At 36.8% G+C, this 21348-nt stretch overlaps 1 protein-coding gene across 5 annotated transcripts in view; it reads left to right on the top strand.

Annotated features, from left to right (window-relative positions):
• The first annotated feature begins 5427 nt into the window (after nucleotides 1-5427).
• The window catches only part of phf14 (PHD finger protein 14), a 66741-nt gene continuing 50820 nt past the window's right edge, over nucleotides 5428-21348 (top strand). For all 5 annotated transcript variants that reach the window (XR_013788138.1, XR_013788139.1, XM_079484602.1 and 2 more), the window contains exons 1-5: nucleotides 5428-5552; nucleotides 7155-7265; nucleotides 7888-8555; nucleotides 9640-9781; nucleotides 20529-20688. Coding sequence is in view for 3 of the 5 variants with exons in the window: in XM_079484602.1 (XP_079340728.1) it covers nucleotide 5552; nucleotides 7155-7265; nucleotides 7888-8555; nucleotides 9640-9781; nucleotides 20529-20688 (1082 nt within the window). In the remaining 2 variants the exon portion in view is untranslated. The remainder of the gene's footprint in view (nucleotides 5553-7154; nucleotides 7266-7887; nucleotides 8556-9639; nucleotides 9782-20528; nucleotides 20689-21348) is intronic.

Below are 21348 nucleotides of genomic sequence, written 5' to 3'. Positions count from 1 at the left end.
GATAAGAGAGAAAAACGATGGCGCACGCTGTGGCGTCAGGAGCACAGAGACGTCTATAAACTAAAAGAAGCACTGCACTGTCGGAATATGACAGCCAATCCATCAGGGAAATGGAAGCTATGTCTACTGCACCAAGGAGAGAGTGGCCAGAACTTTTATAAATAGTCGCACATTTTTAAGGGAAATTGAAAGTTGTCAGACATATGCTTTCCAGTCTTTCTGTTGATCATCCCAGTGGCTACGTTGGCTGAATATGATTGAAGCATCAAAGCATACAAAGTTGCAAGGGTGAAAGGTTAGGTGCGAGGTAGGCTAATTCAGGCACGGCTACAGCAAGATTATTTTTTTATGGACTTGTGTCTTAAAGAGAAGATAAAGAGGTCTTTAACATAACAACAGGAAGTTAAAGAGGTCTTTTGTAGTTTGGAATGGAAGCTTTATGGCTCAGTGATATACCAGGTCAAGATCCTTTCTAAAGGAACATTTTTACCAGTGCCATCGTGATTAATCGATTCCAAAATAAATGTTTGTGTTTGTTAACATGTGTGTGGCATGTATATTTATATGTATATAAATGGACACACATAAAACACATATTTACATAAATACACATACATTTATATTAAATATATAATGTATAAATATAAATATATAGAGTATTGCTCAAATTTCTTAAATATACAAATATATGTATGTTTGTGCATTTATATACATATTGATATAAATGCCACACATACATGTATTATATCCACACAAACATAAATTTTGGAATCACAATTAATCGATTTGACAATACACATTTATTACATATGGTATTTAAATCTGTCTCGAGTGGTCCAGTCATAAGTGGCGAGTTTACATTGAGTAAAATGCATTTAGGGGACATAAAAATGAAATAACATAATGACATTATTTAACATAACAGTACAAATCCAATACTGTCACATGCATTCACTTTTGAATGTGGTTTAAGTGATTCACTTACAAACCATTCACACTTGAATTTACGGTTGTAAACTCGGATCTCTTAAAATGGATCTTGATGCTGTAAACTGGGCCGGTGTTAGGTACAAATTTCAAACGCTTACTTTATTCCGTCACACATTTTAAAGACACCCATCACTATACCTCCACGAGTCCTCTAGTTATATCAAAACCTCTGTAAAGATGAGGGCTTTTCATTTTCATGTAAAAAAATGATTATTGAGGATACCAAAATGAAATACTAACTTCAAAGAAGAAACACAGTGTATCTAATTCCAAGAATAGCGGAGTGAAATAGGCAGGGGAGGCACTTGATTAAAGCAGAATATCGGCTCATATGGAAATGTCATGCAACCGGGTGAAAACGCGTGTAAAAGAGAACTAGCCTCAGGCTCTGGACAGAGAGTGTTACATGGACGCGTGGCCATCCTTTCATCTGTGCATGGCAGCGGAAGCTGGGCAGGAGGATCTATGCTATTAACCTCATCAAAACTAGCATGGCCTCTAAGTCAAACATTATACAATGTCCCGGGGAATGTTTCTCACTGTTCTCTTTGGACAACAACAGAATCCACATGAAGAAGGAGTTTAACTTTGAAGTATCTGCGAGCAGCTGCAGAAAGCAGTCGCAAAGAGGAGTCACATTAGGCTGACTGCCAATTAGCAGGTGTTAGATAAAAGAGATCTGAAAATTAGCACCATCGCGTGGGAGTCATTAGGTGCAACAGCTGACCAGCATGGTTTTATAATGGATGAGGAATATCTAACTCATTGGAGGCAGGCTTTCCAACAAATATATTTTATTTATTTAATTATTTTTGGATAACCGTGAAGTCACCAGGCTGTATAACATCATGAGAAGTTATGAAGCACATTTCTGAATGCTACTTTATGTAGATCAGGACTTATATTATAAAAAATGAAGCTGTCATCATTATATTGTTTACCATTTACCTATACATTTTGCTTTTCTGAGGTTAAAGTGATAGTTTACCCACAAATTACAATTCTGTCATCCTTTGCTCACCCTCATGTCATTTCATACCTGTATTAGTTACTTTGTTCCGATGAACACAGAGAAGGATATTTGGAAGGATGCTAGCATTTCTCAATTCTGTGACATCATTGACTGCCATAGTAGAAACAATTAAATGGTAGTCAATGGTGTCCCAGAGCTGTGTTCCTAAATTCTTCAAAATATCTCACTTTGTGTTCAACAGAACAAAAAATATACAATCTTTTTTTCCTACTATGGTTGTGGATGATGTCACAGAGCTGAAAAATGCTAACATTCTTACAAATTTCTTTCTTTGTGTTTAAAAGAACAAAAAAATGTGTAGTTTAAAACAACCTGAGGGTGAGTAAATGATGACAGAATAAAAAAAAACGTTTTTGAACTATCCCTTTAACTCGTGGTCTGTGTTTGTTAATCGGTCTGGCTAGTGGCTAATAATGCAACTATTAAGATTTGAATTGATTGTATATTAATTTATATAAATATTTATTTTATAATAATTGTAAACAGTTTGTTGCATTTTATTATATGATGATTTTATTAAATAAACAATTTGTTGAATGGGTCGTGTAACTTTGTCACATTTAAGTTTAGCTAAGTAACGGTTCTTAAACTGGAAACCCAAAATAATACTGACTAGGATACTTTTAAATCTCTAACTATGTGATTTACTTGTTATTTATTTTGCTTGTTATCAGAAATAATCTCCAGGGACTCTCTGTGGGTACTGGAAGTTAGGGTTTGGCCCACGCAAGCATGTGCATTAATGTTTGATTATGTTGTTGCTTTGAAACTGTGCCTACAAGAAAAAAATATGTTGTTCTATAAGATGATTCTACTGATGTAAAAACGTTTTCAGACTTGCTAATTCATAACAATTTCCAATTGAATACAGAATTTAAAATTGGTATGGATTGTCTGACTCGTAAATGACGAATAAATTAGCACTGCCGTACACACGGAGGGTTAACATTAAAAACACAGAGTTAACATCTCCACACGGGGCAATGTTTTTATAATCAAATTCACTCAATTTCAGATGCACGCTCCAGTGAGGAAAAGCAATGGAAACCTCAGTAAAGATAAACGGTGGCCGGCGTGGTATGATTTACACCATACGAATGGATAAATATTTCAATTTAAATGCAAAACATTAAACCGAAGGAGGCAGTAGATCAATGCAAACATACCGTAACATACTTCTTTAGGGATCATAAATAATAGCCGATGCAATTACTCCTCTTCAAATGAGGTTTTAAAGCTGGCGTGGCACAGTATGTCTTTATAGTAATGTTTTTATTTCCTAAACCTTGTGGTTTTCTTGTTCTTAATGTAATTGCTTCTGTCTTTTGGCTCATCAAGCTGACAGATATCTGCAGTAGGACAGTTTCTCAAGATCTCTGTGTGGATCATCTGTGCTCGAGCAGGATCTCTCAATTCACAGCCTCCAGCTCCATCACCATTTACACGAATATCTTCGCAAGTAGATGTTCATATAGTTACTGAATAGGACTAAATACGCACTTTAACATTGCGATGTAATGTGTGTGCTATTATGATAAAGATCATCACAATGTTAAATACCCCATGAATTCAAAATGTGTGTAGGACAATTGTTTTTATATGTTTTTAAAAAGGACAGGCTCTTACAAGAAATACATAGACAGAGGAGAGAAAACTGTATCATTCAAGCAATTTCATTCTTATATCTCAAGATCCCAGGCTAGATTCTCAATGATATGAGGAGATGTGCTGGGCCACTGATATTTTATTACCGTGTTAACAACCAATAACACCTTAACTACTGTGCTATATATTGCTGTGATTGTAAATGCTTTAACCATGCATTTTTATAGCATACCAAAATGAATGCATTTTGAATTGAATAAATACTCTCTCATACACACTGACAGAAATATGCTGCTGCAAAATTATATTTCCCTCTGCTAATATGAAGCGTTCCTCTTTCATTTCATCCATTGGCAATATCAAATGTCATCTACAATGGAGAATGCTGGCAAATAGAATGCTGACAGTGATGGTGACGACGATACTTATGATGATATTCCAAAAGTGTTTTGATGCCAAGGGATAAAAAACGGTGGCTTTCTAGCACAATACAGTGCCATTTATCATCGGCCAAGGACAGTCGTAATCATCCCTTGCGTGTGCCTTTACCCATCAGTCTTTCCCTCGCTGTGTATCGGGATCAATCTAGGCTCATTTATTTTAATCGTCTCCTGTTTGCTAAACTGGCAAAGTCAACGGAGGACAATGGAAAGGCTTGCTCTAAAAAAACAACAAAGCAGTGAATTCCTGCTTTTGTAGTATTGTTCGTGTTATGCCGAAAAACATGTTTGTTCTTAAAACTTCAAAAGCTGTTTTTTGGGATTTACTATTTAATTAAATATTTGTTATAGCAGTTTTATTTTTTAACAAAAATTAGTAACAAATGTAGGCTACACGAAAAAGAATTACGAAATATAATTATGACTGGCACAAACATTGTAACGTTATCAGACATTACATTTATTTTCAATAAATTATTTTCCAATAAATTAACGTTCAGAACTGCTCTTTTTGTGTGAAGTTTCAAAATGTCATAGACAGGCCTTAAAAATACCAGTAAAACTAATGCATTTATTGGTATAAAGAGTGACTTAAAATATGAACAGTGGGCATTGTAGATCTTGCAGATTATAAATGAATGAGAGTAAAAATAAATCAGTTTAATAATTAAATCAAACATATGTGTATGTTTCCATCTTACTTCAGCATGGCCTCCGGTAAAAATCTGTAGCTTCACTTAATAACGCTGCAGTGCGACAGTTAGAGCTATTGGATCCACAGCTGTATACCTGATAGTGTTGTGGCTCATCTGGTAATGTACAACATCAAAGCTATGTGTTAAGAGCGCATGCATGGAAAATGCATTTAATGTCAATTGAATCACTGTGCACTTGCAATAGTGTGAAAAAAAGATCTTTAATTCACGAAAATAGCAAAACACTTTTATCTTAGTATCACTAAAAGCTTGTTTTTTTAATGAAAAATAATCAATAAACAGAAGGCTTGGAATCAAGCTAAGGAATATAAAAAGTATACATACATTATTAGGTTAATATGTAATGTGTTCTTTCGATGACAAAAAAAAAGGTTTTGTGAATGTGAAAATCCCATAGTAGCTACTCCAAAACATCAGCTGCATCAGAGATACTCTTATTATTGGAAGATGTAAGAGTCCCTGACAGCTAACAAAACCCATTCACGTCCATTCAAAAAACTAGCTGGTCTCCTTTTCGTTCCGCTAATGCCAGGGCGTTAGCATTAGCCGTTACCCTTTTTTGTGTAAAGGTTGTAGGCTTTCCATCTAGTGGCTTTGGCTGTATCGCTGCTCAAAGTGATGCAGGGGTTGCTATGGTTTCTGCGTGCTAAACGTCAGCTAAATGTGTACACGTAATACGCAATATCGCCGACGTAATACGCAGAACATGATCTGAGGAGGCGTTCGTTGTACCTTTGTCCAAGCTATCCAAACGCAAAAACCCATAAAGTGAGTAGCTATTGATGTTATATTATACATATTGAACAAGAAACGAAAGAGTACAGCTGTTTCATCTTTAGAATTGACAACGCGAGTTGTAAAATGATGTCGTAAACATGAATAGATGGTATCAAGAGGCTATTGGTGCTTTAGCATGCTGGCTAACTGATGTGAAGTTCACCCCATCCTTCAGTTTTATAAGCATAAAACACTGCATATGTCAAAGACACGTCAGTAAGATTAAACGTTTAACATTTAGTGTGAGATTAAAGGGCGCCACGAGTCTTCTCTCTAAAAACTGGCTACTTTAGGTAACCTTAGCTCACATTAAGAGGCAGTGTATTAGAATATATAAATCTGTTCACCAAGACAGCATTATATTGGGCATCATAAATGTTTGCGGTGTTTTAGGGAACGTTGTGTGTGTTTGTGTGTTTTTGTGCGTGCGTGTGTGTGAGAGACTTGTACTTCTATGTCCACTAATGCTAAAACACCACTGCCTTAGTTGAAAGCTCACTAACGTTAGGTCCCAAAATCAAATCTACAATCTGACTCCAACAACATCAATTGCAATTTATTCTAATAATTGTGGACTTAAATACAGTTAAATTCAAGAGGTTGTGCTTGCAAGTGTGAGGCAAATGTTTACAGTTTGATCATGTCATGTTCCTTTAATCTGCATTGTTTGCAATCTAATAATTTGGTAAGTATGGTATAAACAGATTTCATCAGGGTTTGTGATAAGCAGTCCCAAACTTAAAAGAATACCTGTAGTTTACTCACACTCACACAATCACACATGTGTATAACTTTTCATTTAAACACAAACAAAACATTTTATATTAAAGGAGTAGTTCACTGTAAAATAAAAATGTGATTATAATTCACTCACCCATGTCATACAAGCCGCCTGTGTGTTTATTTCTTTTGTCGAAATCAAATTGAGGCATCCTGGAGGACTTCAGAGGCAGAGTATATGTATGTTTAAAAAAATATATATAATTTAGTTTTCCTGGAAAATGACCAATCGTTACTAGACAACTAGAGCCTATTGAAGCTGCAATGAAACTGAAAGTTGGACCCCCGTTTAAGTGCTTAATATGAATAAGAACCCTGGAAACCTTTCCTCTAAATCCTCCATTTGTTTTCGACGGAATAAATACACACACAGACATGTATGTGTGTGAGTATGATACGCGGGCGAGTGAATTATCATGAAATACTATAAAAGGTTGTCGTGTGTTATGAGAGTCAAAATGGTGAACTCCAAAAATCACGCTCACCCATCATTAAAGTAATATAAATGACATGAAGGGGTTAATAAATATCTTCTGAAGCAGAGCTATAGGTTTGTGAGAGAAAGCATGTAACTGAAACCAAAATAAGCATATTCCAAACATTTTAGTCTTGATCATTTCGTGATATAATTATTTTATGGTGTGTTTTCAATTATTTTTTCTTTATACTTTCTCTACTTGTATTTTATGTTATGCAATTATTTAAATTTTTTTGTTATTTATATCTGACTGCTGTATTTCTTGGCTGGGTAACAATATGATCAGTTTACGTATTTAAAAGTTTAACGGTAATAACAACGTGTTTTTTCTTAAGTGGATCGTGGGTCAAAACGGCGACAGGTAAAGCCTTTGGCCGACTCTTTGCTGGATGCTTTGGATTATGATAGCTCAGACGACAGTGATTTTGAAGTTGGAGATGCGTCAGGTAATCTATTTTTCCTCAATTCTTTCTTCTTATCAAATGGATCCACTTATTTGTAGTTACTATCGTTACTATTAGAACTTTTGGGATATTTGTTCATACTGCAGAAAGCCATTTTAGACTTGCCCCCTGCTTGGGTTTTCTCACCTGTCATGGAAACAGCTGCTGCGGTGGAGATGAGACCTTCATCGCTGTTGCCTTGGTTGATAAAACCTCCTGCAATGCATTACTTTACACTGGAGTCACATAAGCAACGGTTTCATATCACCATGGCAGACTGGAGGTTAACATAAAGCTATCCCATCAAGCCCCTGTCTACAGATTGCAGCCGATAATGAAATTCTAACACTTTGACCCCTTTGGGTCTAGAAGTTGCTCTCTATGAGAAACTTTCTGTTGAGAACTAAAACGTACAGTGTCACATTATTTTGATTGGACAATAAATCATTGTCAAACGTTGTATTAAATTGCATAAATAACTTACAATGCTATTCATTACAACTACATATATAGATATTTACATTTATTTAAATTTTATATTTTGCATCAGGTTAAATGTTTTATATTCTGAACAAAAAACCCTATGTGCTGGTAATGATGCTGATCTCTAATCCATTTTTGATAGGTTCAGACGGTACTGGGAATGGAAGCGATGAGGACGGTTCAAAGGACAGTGCTGCGGGCTCTGAAAGCGACTCGGATGCCGTTGGGTCTGCTAATGAGGAGGGCATAGATGAAGAGGAGGCCAAAGATTTAAACGAAGACACAGAGGAAGAGGAGAAAGCCAAGGAACTGTCATTCTCAGATGAGATCAACAGCAAAGAAACAGAAGGAACCTCCAGGAACCGCAGAAAAGCAGAAAAATTCTCAGAGTCTGAACCGAACGGTAGTGGCACAGCCGAGGAAGGCCCCACAGAGCCTAAAAAATGGAACCTGCGGCGGAACCGGCCCATGCTGGACTTCACAACGATGGAGGAGCTGAACGAAATGGATGATTATGACAGCGAGGATGACAATGACTGGAGGCCCACTGCAGGGAAAAAGAAAGGCAAGACATCAGGCAAAGAGAAAGGAGGAAGTGAGGTAGACGAGCATGGGGGTAGTGATGAAGATGACATTGATGACGATGATGACGACGATGATGATGAAGACGAGAATGAAAATGAATCCAGTAGCAGCGATAGCGAAGGGGAAGGGAAGAAGCCAAAGAAAAAATCAGGCAAGAGCACTGGGGCGTTCGATGAAGAGGAGACCAATGACAGTCACAGCACATCGCATGGGAAGGGCAATGAGGTAACATCTCCTGATAACATATCTCAAACATATTTTTAACCAGTCTTTGCAGGCCACTTATAGCTGAGAAAATCTCCCTGTTGAGCACAAGGTCACAAGCTCAGTTTTTAGTAAAGGATGATGATTTTTTTTCCTGTTAGTTAATAATTCTTTATATTTTGTGATTTCTTTTTAACTTTCTGTGGCAGTATTGCTCCTAGCCGTTGGTTTATTTGACACTGGCTACTAGTTCCAGGATCTTTAACGGCTCTCATCACTGCTTAATACTTTTCCTTGCAAGATCTGCCTAATGGAAAAGTTCACCCAAAAATGTTAATTCTGTCATAATGTTCTCACCCTCAACATATTCCAAATCTGTATACATTTCTTTGTGTTAAAGAAAACAGAGAAAGATATTTGGAAGAATGTTCGAAACCAAATAGTTCTTGGCCACCATTGACTACCATACCAAGACATATATTTTTTATGCATGTCTTTTTTATGTTGAAAACAAAAAATATATTCTGAAGAATGTAGGAAATCAAATTGTTTTGAGGCACTTTGGACTACCATTGTACGCATTTTTCCTACTATGGTAGTCAATCGGGTCCAAGAACTGTATGGTTATATGCGTTCCTCCAAATATCTTTCTTTGTGTTCATCAGAATAAAGACATTTATACACATTACTCGAAGGTGTGTAAGGTAAAATTATTAAGAGTTTTGCGTGAACTATCCCTTTAATACTCTAACTTGCAAGATCTGCATAAGCTGTGTTTTTGTGTCAGTACATTGCTGCTCCTTTCATTTAAAGCAAATTTGTCCAAAAAAGTTTAGTTGTATACAAAGCAGATAAATTGAATTCTCTTATTTTGTGAAAATAAATACTGAGCATTCAGAAAATTGTACAACATCAGATTGCTCATACAAAAATAATTGTTTTATCTGAGAAATTCTGATTATTGGATTGGGTAATCAATTTTTCAATCTCAGAGCTGGCGTGCTTTTGTGTCCCAATTTTTTTCAAACTGATCTAAAACCTAGTTTTTTACTAGTTTTAGGAGAAATTGCTAGTTAGCTTGCTAAATTATTCCTTGCTTCCTCAGGACTCATTGATTGAGCGGCCCCAGACTTGGAGCTCCCAGAGGATGGAGCACATCCTTATCTGCTGCGTATGTCTTGGAGACAACAGCGAAGATGCGGATGAGATCATCCAGTGTGACAACTGTGGCGTGACCGTGCATGAAGGTAAAATCCCAAACTCTGCTGCCTGACACCGAGGACTCAGCTCAAATATTGATCTCAAATGCTTGCACAAAGTTCGGAAAAATTAGTTATAGAATGCATTTTAATATTCCGTTTCTCCGATTCTAGTGCTTTCTCAAAACTTTTTTGATAGATTAGGAAAGGAATTTTAATTGAGATTAGAGTAAAAGCTTAAACAATTTTTCAGTTGTTACCGAGTTTGTTTTGAAGCAGCACTGATCGTACGCCGCATGCTTGCAGCTGGTTTTTACACAGGATTGCATTGTCAAGACAGAGTGAGGAGAATAGATACTGAAGGGAGAGTGATCTTCATCATCCCACATTATTAGCTCTTTGCGACCGTGTCTCAATGGAAACAAAAATCAATTACTCTTTAAACCGTCTCTTAGCGGCGGGCGTCTCATTCAGACAGGTCCGCTTAACGGCGGCCAAGCGGACTGGATCGATGTGTCACCACTAATTTTCAATTACTCACTGATTTCTTTCTTTAATTATTTATTTACCGCTTGTTTTTGTGCTGTTATACTGCTGATTTGAAGGAGCATCACATGTGTAGTTTGACACACGCAGAAAGACATTGAGACTCTTCTGCTCGTGTCAGAGATTATTTATATGGTTTTGTGTATGTTACAGCCGAACTATTTTATTAAAATAGTTTTATATTTTTTACGTATTTAAACAAAAAATAGATCCTGGATGTTTTACTCTGAATTCGCTCGAACATTAGTTACAACCTGAAGAGTGTTTCTGCATATGTGTCGCATAAGCAACAGAAGCTGTGTCAGTTTTATGTACTGTGGTCTAGTAGCAAAAGCTTAGTGCTTTTAATCAGAAGGATGTTGTTTCGAGTCCCGTAAGGAATAGTAATGAACAGTGTCCTTGAGCAAGGCATATGACTCCAGGTTTCTCTGGGGGATTGTCCCTGTAAGCAAGTCACTAAAAGTGTCTGCTAAATGACTACTTGGTTACCTGCTTGCTCAACAGATTTCATCTGTTAATTTCATCAAGTTAATTACTTCTTCACAGTACTTGCATTTACGTCCCTTCATCACAGCACACAACAGTGGCTACTGGTTAAAAGGGGGCAGGCTAAGATAATATATGCATGCAGAGCACTACAGCAGGTATTTCCAGCATAAAATTACATTGCTTGAAGCATTTTCCAAAGGGTCTTTACCACTGCAATGGATATTAAAAGTTGAATCTTGCTTAGATTTCCAGATGATGTTACCTCAAATTTTTGTTATACTATTTGACTGTGTGTATTGTATAAACTTTTATGAATTTAGTTTATATTTCCATTATTATATATTGTTTTATATGACAATAATAAGGCTCAAGCAATTCTACAACTTGCCAACTAAAAAGTTTTTATAGTTTTTTAATCTTAATTTTTATTAAAGAAATTATTCACTTTCAACATATTTTCATGATAATTTACTCACCCCTGTTGTCATCCAAGGTGTTTATGTATTTTTTTCTTTAGTCGAAAAGAAATTAAGGTTTTTGATAAAAACATCCCAGGATTGTGCTCCATATAGTGGACTTCAATGGACTCCACAAACGGTTGAAGGTCAAAATGACAGTTTCATTGCAGCTTCAAAGGGCTTTAAATGATACGATGAATAAGGGTCTTATCTAGTGAAACAATCGTTCATTTTCTAAAAAAAGTCAACAATTTTCATTGTTACAAAGCAGCTGTACAAGAAAACACATAAGGTTATACAAGTCTAACTATATAAGGTTATATTTTCTCTAATACATTAGAAGCTGTCGCACCTATGAAGTCAAAAAAGATCAATGAGAAAAACATAGCACCATGGTGCAATAGCACCACTCGCGACCTTAAGAGAAAAACGTAAACTGGAGCGCAAATGGAAACAAACCCAAGTAGAGGTCTTTAAAATTGTGCAAACTGTTATAAAAAGGCACTAAACGCAGCAAAGGCTGAGCACCTCCGTAACCTGATAGAAACAAAAAAAAAACAATCCAAGGTTTTTAATTAGCACAGTTGCTAAATTAACAAATAAATAGACATCATCTGACCTGGTTATTCCGCCGCACCTTGGTAGCAATGAATTCATGACATTTTTAACAGAGTAAATCCAAAACATATGAGACAAAATAGTAAAAACTCAACCTCCAAGTCTGTCCTTTGAATTAGTACCAGACATTGCCCCCAAAAAAGGCAGCAGTGTTTTTCACCTACAAAACAGGAAGATTTAATTAAACTTATTGCAACATCTACAACTTACAACCTACAACTTGCTTATTAGACCCAATACCAACTAAATTATTAAAAGAGTTACTACCCATTGCAATTGAGCCCATGTATAACATTATGAACTCGTCAATTAATCTAGGCCATGTCCCAGGACACTTTAAGAAGGCCGTCATTAAGCCTCTTATCAAGAAACCAAACTTGAACCCCAAAGAACTAGGAAACTATAGACCGATTTCAAATCTCCCTTACCTGTCAAAAAATTAATTAAAATTTCAAACGACCTGCTTATACCATCAGATAAAGGTAACATCTCACTCCTAGTCCTGATTGACCTTAGTGCTGCGTTCGATACTGTAGACCATAAAATACTTCTAGATTGCTTGTACAATTATACAGGTATTGAGGGACAGGCACTACAATGGTTCAGATTTTACTTATCAGACAGACATCAATTTGTCCATTTAAATGGGGAATCATCAAATCTAACGCAAGTAAATTATGCATTACCTCAGGGATCGGTTCTAGGACCCTTGCTATTCTCCATATACATGCTGCCCCATGGAAACATTATTAAAAAACATGGAATTCGCTTCCACTGCTATGCACATAATACTCAGCTATATATCTCAATAAGACCAGATGATTCCTCCCAGCTATCCAAATTGGCAGAGTGCATTGAAGATATAAAACATTAGATGACTTTTAATTTCCTTCTTTTAAATTCTAATGAAACATAAATATTACTTATCGGACCAAAGACAAGTAAAGAGAATATTTCGGATAATAACCTGCAAGTTGAAGGATGTACTGTTACTCCAACAAATACAGTAAATGCAGTATATAGGCCTTATATTAGACAGCAACCTGTCATTTCGAAATCACATCTCAAATGTTGTCAAATTAAGAAATATTCTGTGTGTTGCTGACGCAGAGAAGCTTATTCATGCATTTGTGACCTCAAGACTTGACTACTGTAATGCGCTACTTAGTGGTTGTCCTGCATCATCAATAAACAAACTACAGTTAGTTCAGAATGCAGCTGCCAGAGTTCTAACCAGGTCCAGAAAATACGATCACATGACCCCAGTGTTATCAACCCTTCACTGGCTACCCATTAAGTATAGTATTGACTTTAAAGTTCTTTTAATCACTTATAAAGCCTTAAACAGTTTAGCCCCTACCTACCTATCAGAGCTTCTATCACACTACAACCCATCACGCTCTCTAAGATCTCAAAACTCAGAAATTTTGATAACACCTAGAATAACTAAATCCACCAAAGGGGATCGAGCTTTCTCATACGTAGCACCTAACCCCTGGAATAGCCTTCCCGACACTGTTCGTGGATCAGACACACTCTCCCAATTTAAATCTAGATTAGAGACACATCTTTTCAGCTTTTTTGTGTTTTTCGATTTCTAATTTCCCCTGTAAAGCTGCTTTGGAACGATGCACATTGTGAAAAGCGCTATATACATTCAATTGAATTGAATTGAATTGAATTGAAAACAAAAAAGGTCAACTCACAGAAGACAGACACAGACACACAGATTCAGACACACCCACACACAGAAACCCTCTTAACAACACGCACCAACACACACACACACACACACACACACGCGCACACAGACAGACATGCAAACACACACACGCACAGGGGCCATCACCTAGAACCACACACCCAAGATAAGGAGAGAGAAACACAGGTCAGAAAATACAGAGTGGTGTAAATTGAACCAACATCCAAATTCTAATAACATTTCCCATGGGCCACATCAGGATGGGGAATCCCAGCAGCATCCAAGCGCTGAGACAGCTGTTTCAGAGCAAAATTCTTGACCTGGTCCTGTCACTTGCCACCTGCTAGTCCCAGCTGTTCCATGGTACCACTCATCCCAGTGGGAAGGGGCTGATTGGTCCAGGAGGTGGGGCGGAGCGTGTCACAAACACTCACTTGAAATTTGTGCGCTAGTATGAAAAGGTGACCTTTAGACGAGTTTCTACAATGTGCTTATCGCAAAGGCAAAAATAAGGTTTGACCTGTTAGTGTCTCCTTTCCCAGACCAGTAATTTGCTGTTCCTTCACGTCAACTATTTTGGGTCAGACTGCTTTAGCCAGATTTTCAGAGCTTCGAATGCAATAAAATGAGTCTGGTTTTCGCACACCACTGTAGTTAAAAATGGGATGTCACGATTCAAGCTGTGGAGGGCATTGGTGGCTGTGGAAACAAGGGATTTAGATTCTTATCTGGCTATTTGCAAAGGGAAAGTTCAAGTGGCAGTTTTCCTTAACGTTGCAGTGTTTGAGTAACGCCACTAGGCAGTGGCGTTACTCAAACTATGTTCTTGGGAAGGAGCCAGGAAAAATGGAATGATAAAGTAATGGAGCAAAGGGGTCACGAGAGCAGCACTGGAGATAAGAGACAAGCTGTCATCCTTAGATGCACATAAGTGTCTCACAGCTTGACTCTAAAGCTTGGCAGTCTACAGAGGCTCTGACCTCACATATGGCCTCGCTCAAACTCTAAAGGGAAAGACTATCAGAGAGGAGCATGGAGATTCATCACCGACCGTAGTGCAGAGAAAGCTCACACAATTTCCATTCGGGTCCAAACTCAATTTGCACGCTCCTCATTATCCAAGATTAACCAAAAAGTGTTAAAATAAACACCAATATACTTGATCCGGTCCGCAAAGCTATTCAGACTAATTATGAATCTTTTTGTCTCCCTCCAACTTGTTTGTTGTTTTTATTTCTTTTAGTAGTTCATTAAACCAAAAAGAGGATTTTTACTGGCTGTGTTGTAACGGCCGCCACTGTCATCCAATGAAGTGAGTTTATTAAATCCGTACCCCAATAAAAGGCATCACATCGTTCAGTAATGGTTTTGCACTCATTGGAACACCAATTACCATGCTGCCGCTGTTGATTTCAGTAAGACTCTAATGAGTTCTGGACCGTAAAGTTAATTATTTCCCCAAACACGTGCAATTCATTTAAGTTGGTTACTTGCTTAAAAAGCTGTTTCTTTTGTAAAATTTGGTCCACTGAGAATATTGTTTTTATGTTGTTTTCTGTTTTGTCTCAGTTTGTTGTCTTGAGTAACTTTGTAGTTAACACGTACCGCACCTTTGGTATCTGTTTTCTTATTTACTAAAATGAGCTTGTTTTACTTGTAGGTGTAAAAACGCATAGATTTTTTATTAGTCATATTGAATCTAGGTTGTTGGTAAATTATTGCATCACAATTTTAACATCTTGATGCATCACTTCATTTCGTGTTAGGGTAGAAGAGATACAGCTACGTTCAAAATATTGCTCCATTCCTTCAAGCCACAACCCTCTTTTAGGGAGCAAGCAACATTGCACTGGGACAAGCAATTTGCACTAGACCCAAATCTAAGTATTTGTGTAGGGAGAAACATTTTTTACAACTTAGAATCCAGAGCTTTTGTATTCTCTAAGTGGTAAGTGCCATTATCAGTAGTGTCTCATCCATAACAGTACATATTCCTTGTGAATGGACACATGAAAATAAAAATAAAGTAATTATTTTAAGTTCTGTGAAGAGGCATCCCTTCTCCATTTCTGGAGGATAATTGCTTCAGGTTTGTGTATTTTAATTTAAAGAAATCCTACTAAATTAGTCGTCTCCCCAAAACGATGTCCTTTTTGTCACATCCATAACCATGTTTATTTACCTTTTTTAAAATAGAAAACTTGTGCCTACACTGACATTTTTCTAATGTTTAAACTTTATCAACAAGGGTTTACTAAACAGATGGTTCACTATATTGATCACAAATACATTCTCTGCTAGTTTATATGTCACATCCAAGTCAGCTTTATTTGTATAGCGCTTTTTACAATTTTCATTGTTACAAAGCAGCTGTACAAGAAACATATTGACTATAAGCAGTCAATTTTTGTTTTATTTATATTTTAAACTAGCTTTTATTTTTCAGTTTTAATCTTAATTTTAGTTATTTTTTGCAATTTTGTCAGTTTATTATTTAGGCTGTTTTTATACGTTTTATGTTGCTATGCAAGTACTTTGTTTTTATTAAGTTTATATTATAATTTTAGCCTTAATGAATTTCTGTCTCAGAACAAAAACTGAAATAAGTTTAATTTTTAGGCCAATATCTTTTTTATTTCAATAAACAGAAATGTTTTTTCATTTTAGTATACTAAAATAACCTTTATATTCTCATGATTTTTGTGTGGTTGAATGCAGTTCTTTCACGTTTGGTCTAGTACAGACTTGAAAAAGTGACTGTTTTACATGCATTTTCATACTGTTTTGGTTAAAAGATTTAGGACTGTTCTTTTGAAACATTTCATAGTTTGGGAACTATTTACAAGGCTTAGTTTTATGAATAGGTTTCTCTTGAAAAACATTATTGCCAAAATGTTTGCTGAAACATTTAGCATCGTCATTGTTATTTTTCATTTTTGCTGTCACCTAATTGGACTCATCTGCAGTTTATTTACAACTACCCATGTCCAAGGTTTGATGAACACTTTTAGTACTTGGTGAAATAAACATAAAACTGCCTTGTGATGCAAAAATCACAGCCATATAGAACTTTCTTAGGACTCATGTGCAGTTATGAGGAGCATGATTTTGAACCAATTGCCAAAAATGCTACCAACTTTATTTAAGATTGTTGGTGTAATTATCAATTATGTTGTTATTTCCTATAGTAAAATGAATAATATACAGTATGATCACAAGAGAAGGATGTAATGTGTTTGATAGCTATTTATTTAGACAAATTTGAGTCTTTGTTCTTGAAATGGTAGGATGCTGTTATTGAATCGCAGTGGCTTCATCCCAAAACAAAACAAACTTCACAGTATTCAATTATGGAGTGTAAAATTAAAATGTTATCTCATTAAATTTTTTGTTTCATCATATTTCTTTTCACTCACTCTTTAATGAGGAAAAGTTTTATTTCACGCATTGGTGGTTATAAAAATATTTTATTGTTTTTATTTTTTGAAAGAGAGAGTCCTGGTTTTCAAAATAATTTTTCAGTGAATCAGTTCTGCTGCATTACATAGACCTCATCTTTTTTCTTTCTCATCTGTGTGTCACTCCTTTGCCCCCGACTTTGGTTGTTTCTCACTGTGGTCCTGCTATGTGTGCCAATATTTATGCTATTGAATAAATATACTTGAATCTGGATAAAAAAATTATTAGCATTTAGCGTAAAAAAAAGCTTTCAAACCATCTCTGCTGAATGGTGACTCAATAATTTGACAAGGAATAACTCAAAGGCAACTTTAGTTATTCAGTTTTGTTAAAATAGTCATTGTTTGGACATACAGTCATGGCCAAAATTGTTGGCACCCCTGAAATTTTTCCAGAAAATCAAATATTTTCCACAGGAAAGTATTGCATTAACTCATGTTTTGCTATACACATGTTTATTCCCTTTGTGTGTATTGGACCAAAACAAAAAGGAGCGAAAAAAGCTAATTTGACAATGTCACCCAAAACTCCCAAAATGACCTGGACACAATTATTGGCACCCTTTCAAAATTGTGGATAAGATTGTTTCAAGCATGTGATCCTCCTTTAAACTCACCTGGGGCAAGTAACAGGTGTGGAAAAATATCAACAATCTCAAGGTTACAAGTCCATTTCCAGGGATCTAGATGTTCCTTTGTCCACAGTGCGCAACATTATCAAGAAGTTTGCAACCCATGGCACTGTAGCTAGTCTCCCTGGACGTGGACGGAAGAGAAAAAATGATGAAAGGATGCAACGCAGGATAGTCCGGATGGTGGATAAGCAGCCCCAAACAAGTTCCAAAAAAATTCAAGCTGTCCTGCAGGCTCAGGGTGCATCAGTGTCAGCGTGAACTGTCCGTCAACATTTAAATGAAATTAAACGCTATGGCAGGAGACCCAGGAGGACCCAACTGCTGACACAGACACAAAAAAGTAAGACTACAGTTTGCCAAAATGTACTCGAGGAAGCCAAAATCCTTCTGGGAAAACGTCTTGTGGACAGATGAGACCAAAATAGAGCTTTTTGGTAAAGCACATCATTCTACTGTTTACCGAAAACTGAATGAGGCCTACAAAGATAAGAACACAGTACCTACAGTCAAATATGGTTCAAAGATGTTTTGGGGTTGTTTTGCTGCCTCTGGCACTGGGTGCCTTGACTGTGTGCAAGGCATAATGAAATCTGAGGATTACCAAAGGATTTTGGGTCGCTGCACCTGCACTTCCGTTTAGTTTGATCAACAACAACTGTTGTTGTGTCGCAAAATATAGTTTTAAGAGTCTGTTAGACCACAATGTGGTTGTTTAAAGTGTAGGTAACATGCTGTCATGCACTCTGACTTCTTTACACTGTTGAACATGCTGGCTTATCAACTTGTTAAAAAATGAGTTGGACGTATGACGTAGTATTTCTGTGCTTGATACACTCCCCACTTGATCGTTTGAAACTAAGGGTATAATGGTACGCGTATAAAGAAGAAACAAGAAAACATAAAATATAGATTTTATTCCATTGTAATTATATACATGCAAATTGTATCATGTGACTCTGAGCATGTGAGACTGCATTTAACGGGTTCGCAGGATTACAAACCTCACACCTACTTGAATTTATGTTTGTCCGAATGCATGAGTTTTATCACCTTGGAGCCATGCAGATTTACTTTTACAGTCATCCTCATGAGAAACAACCATCCAAATAGGGCTTTAGGGACATTTTACTGAATCGGTGCACTTAAAGGGTGATAATAAATGGCAAAATTCACTGCACAACTTCTAAATAAAGAATACAATGAGCAGTTAAACCAGAATATGAGCGCAACGTGCAAGGTAAATGTCTCGGGTCAGATCGAACCTCGCACCTCCGAAAACGTATTTAGTTTGATCAAATTTATAAAAGAGAGATGCAGCTGTAAGATTATTTTCGGAAAAACACGAGCTGCTGGAGGCTAGCAGTGGGACGGAACTACAGCACAAGCACCCAATTATGCACGTACACCCCCAATTTCTTTTGTGAAGCTTATTTAGTAATACACGTGAATGAATTCAGTAGTGTTTGTCAGATGTACTTCATTAACACATTTGAATTCATTTCACTGAGGTCAATCTATGTTTTTTATTTCACAAGTGTTTGTAAGAGTCATTTAAATAATTAAGGCCTAGACGGCTCCTCATTGACATACCATACACATACTTGCCACCACTCTGTGAACACATTTTAGTCATACGCACAAATAGTTTAAGTCTTTCAATCTACCCTGCACCTCTCTTCGTTAAATCTTGATGCACTCTAAAAGGTTTTCTCTTGATTTTGTCAACACCTTTCCCCAGGTCGCTGTTAAACTGCCGAGCTTGTCAAGGATAATCTTCCCCTCTGGGATTATGAAGCTCTCCCATAGTCATCACTTTTTTCCAGTTTAGCTCATATTAGCCAGCACCCTGTGGCTTAGCAGGTCCAGCTTTGTATCGGAGTTCAAAAGGTACATTGGAGATTTGCTCGACGCTTCAGTTAAACCATCAAACCGATCGTTGGGAGCTCTGGTTTCTTGGTCGAAATACGAGCCAGTAAAACACATCAATCTGTTGCCGTAATACCTTTCTTTAAGAAGATAGCAGTCAGGCACTGTGTAATGGCACTTATTACTTTACGCTTCAAAATCAAGATGAAAGAAAGAAAAGCCTCATAATAGTCCCCATTTATTAGAATTCTTCTTAAAGTGATAGTTCACTAAAAAATAAAAATGCAGTCATCATTTACCCACCATCTTGTCATTTTAGTTCTGTATGACTTTCCTTCTTCCGCATAACACCAATGAAAATATTCTGAAGAATGTTGGTGACCATTGATTCTTTTGTGTTTCCTCGAAGAAAGAGTCAGACATAGGTTAACAAAAACATGAGGGTAAATAAATGATAACAGAATTTTGTATCTTAAACACAGATTTTAATATCTAGCATTTCCAAGTTCTACATTTGCAAACCATATTTGTCACCATTAACCAAAATAATCTTGGTTTTGCTCTGAGAGTAGTGACTCTTTAGCATTTTCTGCACATTTATTTCTATTTCGGTCTTTTGGTGGAGTATGCAAAGACCTGAACTTCTATTTGTTCGCCTCTTTCCCTTTTCTTCAATGCTCGGGGGTTGGTTTGCTGTATTAGAAACAGGAAAGTTATCTCTGCAGTAGAAGTAGATTGCCAACCTTTTTGGTGGGATGGAGCACATTTGCAGAGCGTAATTGGCAACCTGAGAAAATTAAAGGCACAGCATTAAAATGCTTCCACTGGCCATGCGATTTGTCTTGCTACCATTTGATCAAATGGCCTTAATATTAGCTTTGTGGGAATATGTTTAGCAATGGCAGCGAACCTCAAACTTTTGCGTAATGTGATGATTTAATAATTTGCCGACTACTGCTAAGATGAATGTTTAGTGTGTAATTTCTGAATGGTCAGCTTTTCTTAAACATTTGTTTTTGTCAGGTTGCTATGGTGTTGATGGTGAAAGTGACTCTATCATGAGCTCGGCCTCGGAGAACTCCACAGAACCATGGTTTTGTGACGCTTGCAAGAACGGCATCACTCCCAGCTGTGAACTCTGCCCAAGTCAGGATGGAATCTTCAAGGAGACCGACGCTGGGAGGTGCATTTAGTGTTTCAACAGTTTTGACATTTTATCATCATTAGCAAATTTATTAAAGCATTGTCTATTCTTGTCAAGCGTTTTGATGATCCAGTTGCTTGTTGTAATTGTATATTCATCGAAAGGTTTGTTAAAGGAACAGTTCACCCAAAAATCTGTCTTTATTTACTCGCCCTCAAGTTGTTCCAAATCTGTATAAATGTCTTTGTTCTGAAGAACACTGGAATGTAGTTTGGAAGAATGCTTGTAACCAAACAGTCTTTCTTTGTTCAGTTGAAAACAACTGAAGATATTTCGAAGAATGCAGAAAAGCAAACCGTTCTTGGACTCTTTTGATTACCATTGTAATTTTTCCAACTATGGTAGTCAATGGTGGCCAAGAACTGCTTGGTTATAAGCATTCTTCCAAATATCTGGGAAAGTGCTATGCATATGAAAACATTTGTAAATATGAAGAGAGAGAGGGATTGATATGTGCAGGATGGGCCGGACAACAGTGAAGCAGAGAAAAAGCGTTAGGCAGGTTTAGGAGGGAGGGATAAGACTGAGAGAGGGGAAGAGAGAGGCACCTGAAGCGTGAAGACTCAAGCCACGTTATCAGTGATAGTTCTCCTCAGCCCGCCTGCACCCAAATTTACTACTTCACTAGAGCATGAAAAA

Source organism: Barbatula barbatula, assembly GCF_947034865.1.
Source record: "Barbatula barbatula genome assembly, chromosome: 21".
Lineage (NCBI taxonomy): Eukaryota > Metazoa > Chordata > Actinopteri > Cypriniformes > Nemacheilidae > Barbatula > Barbatula barbatula.
Note: the sequence above shows the minus strand (reverse complement) of the source record. Positions and strands in the feature narration are given on the sequence as shown.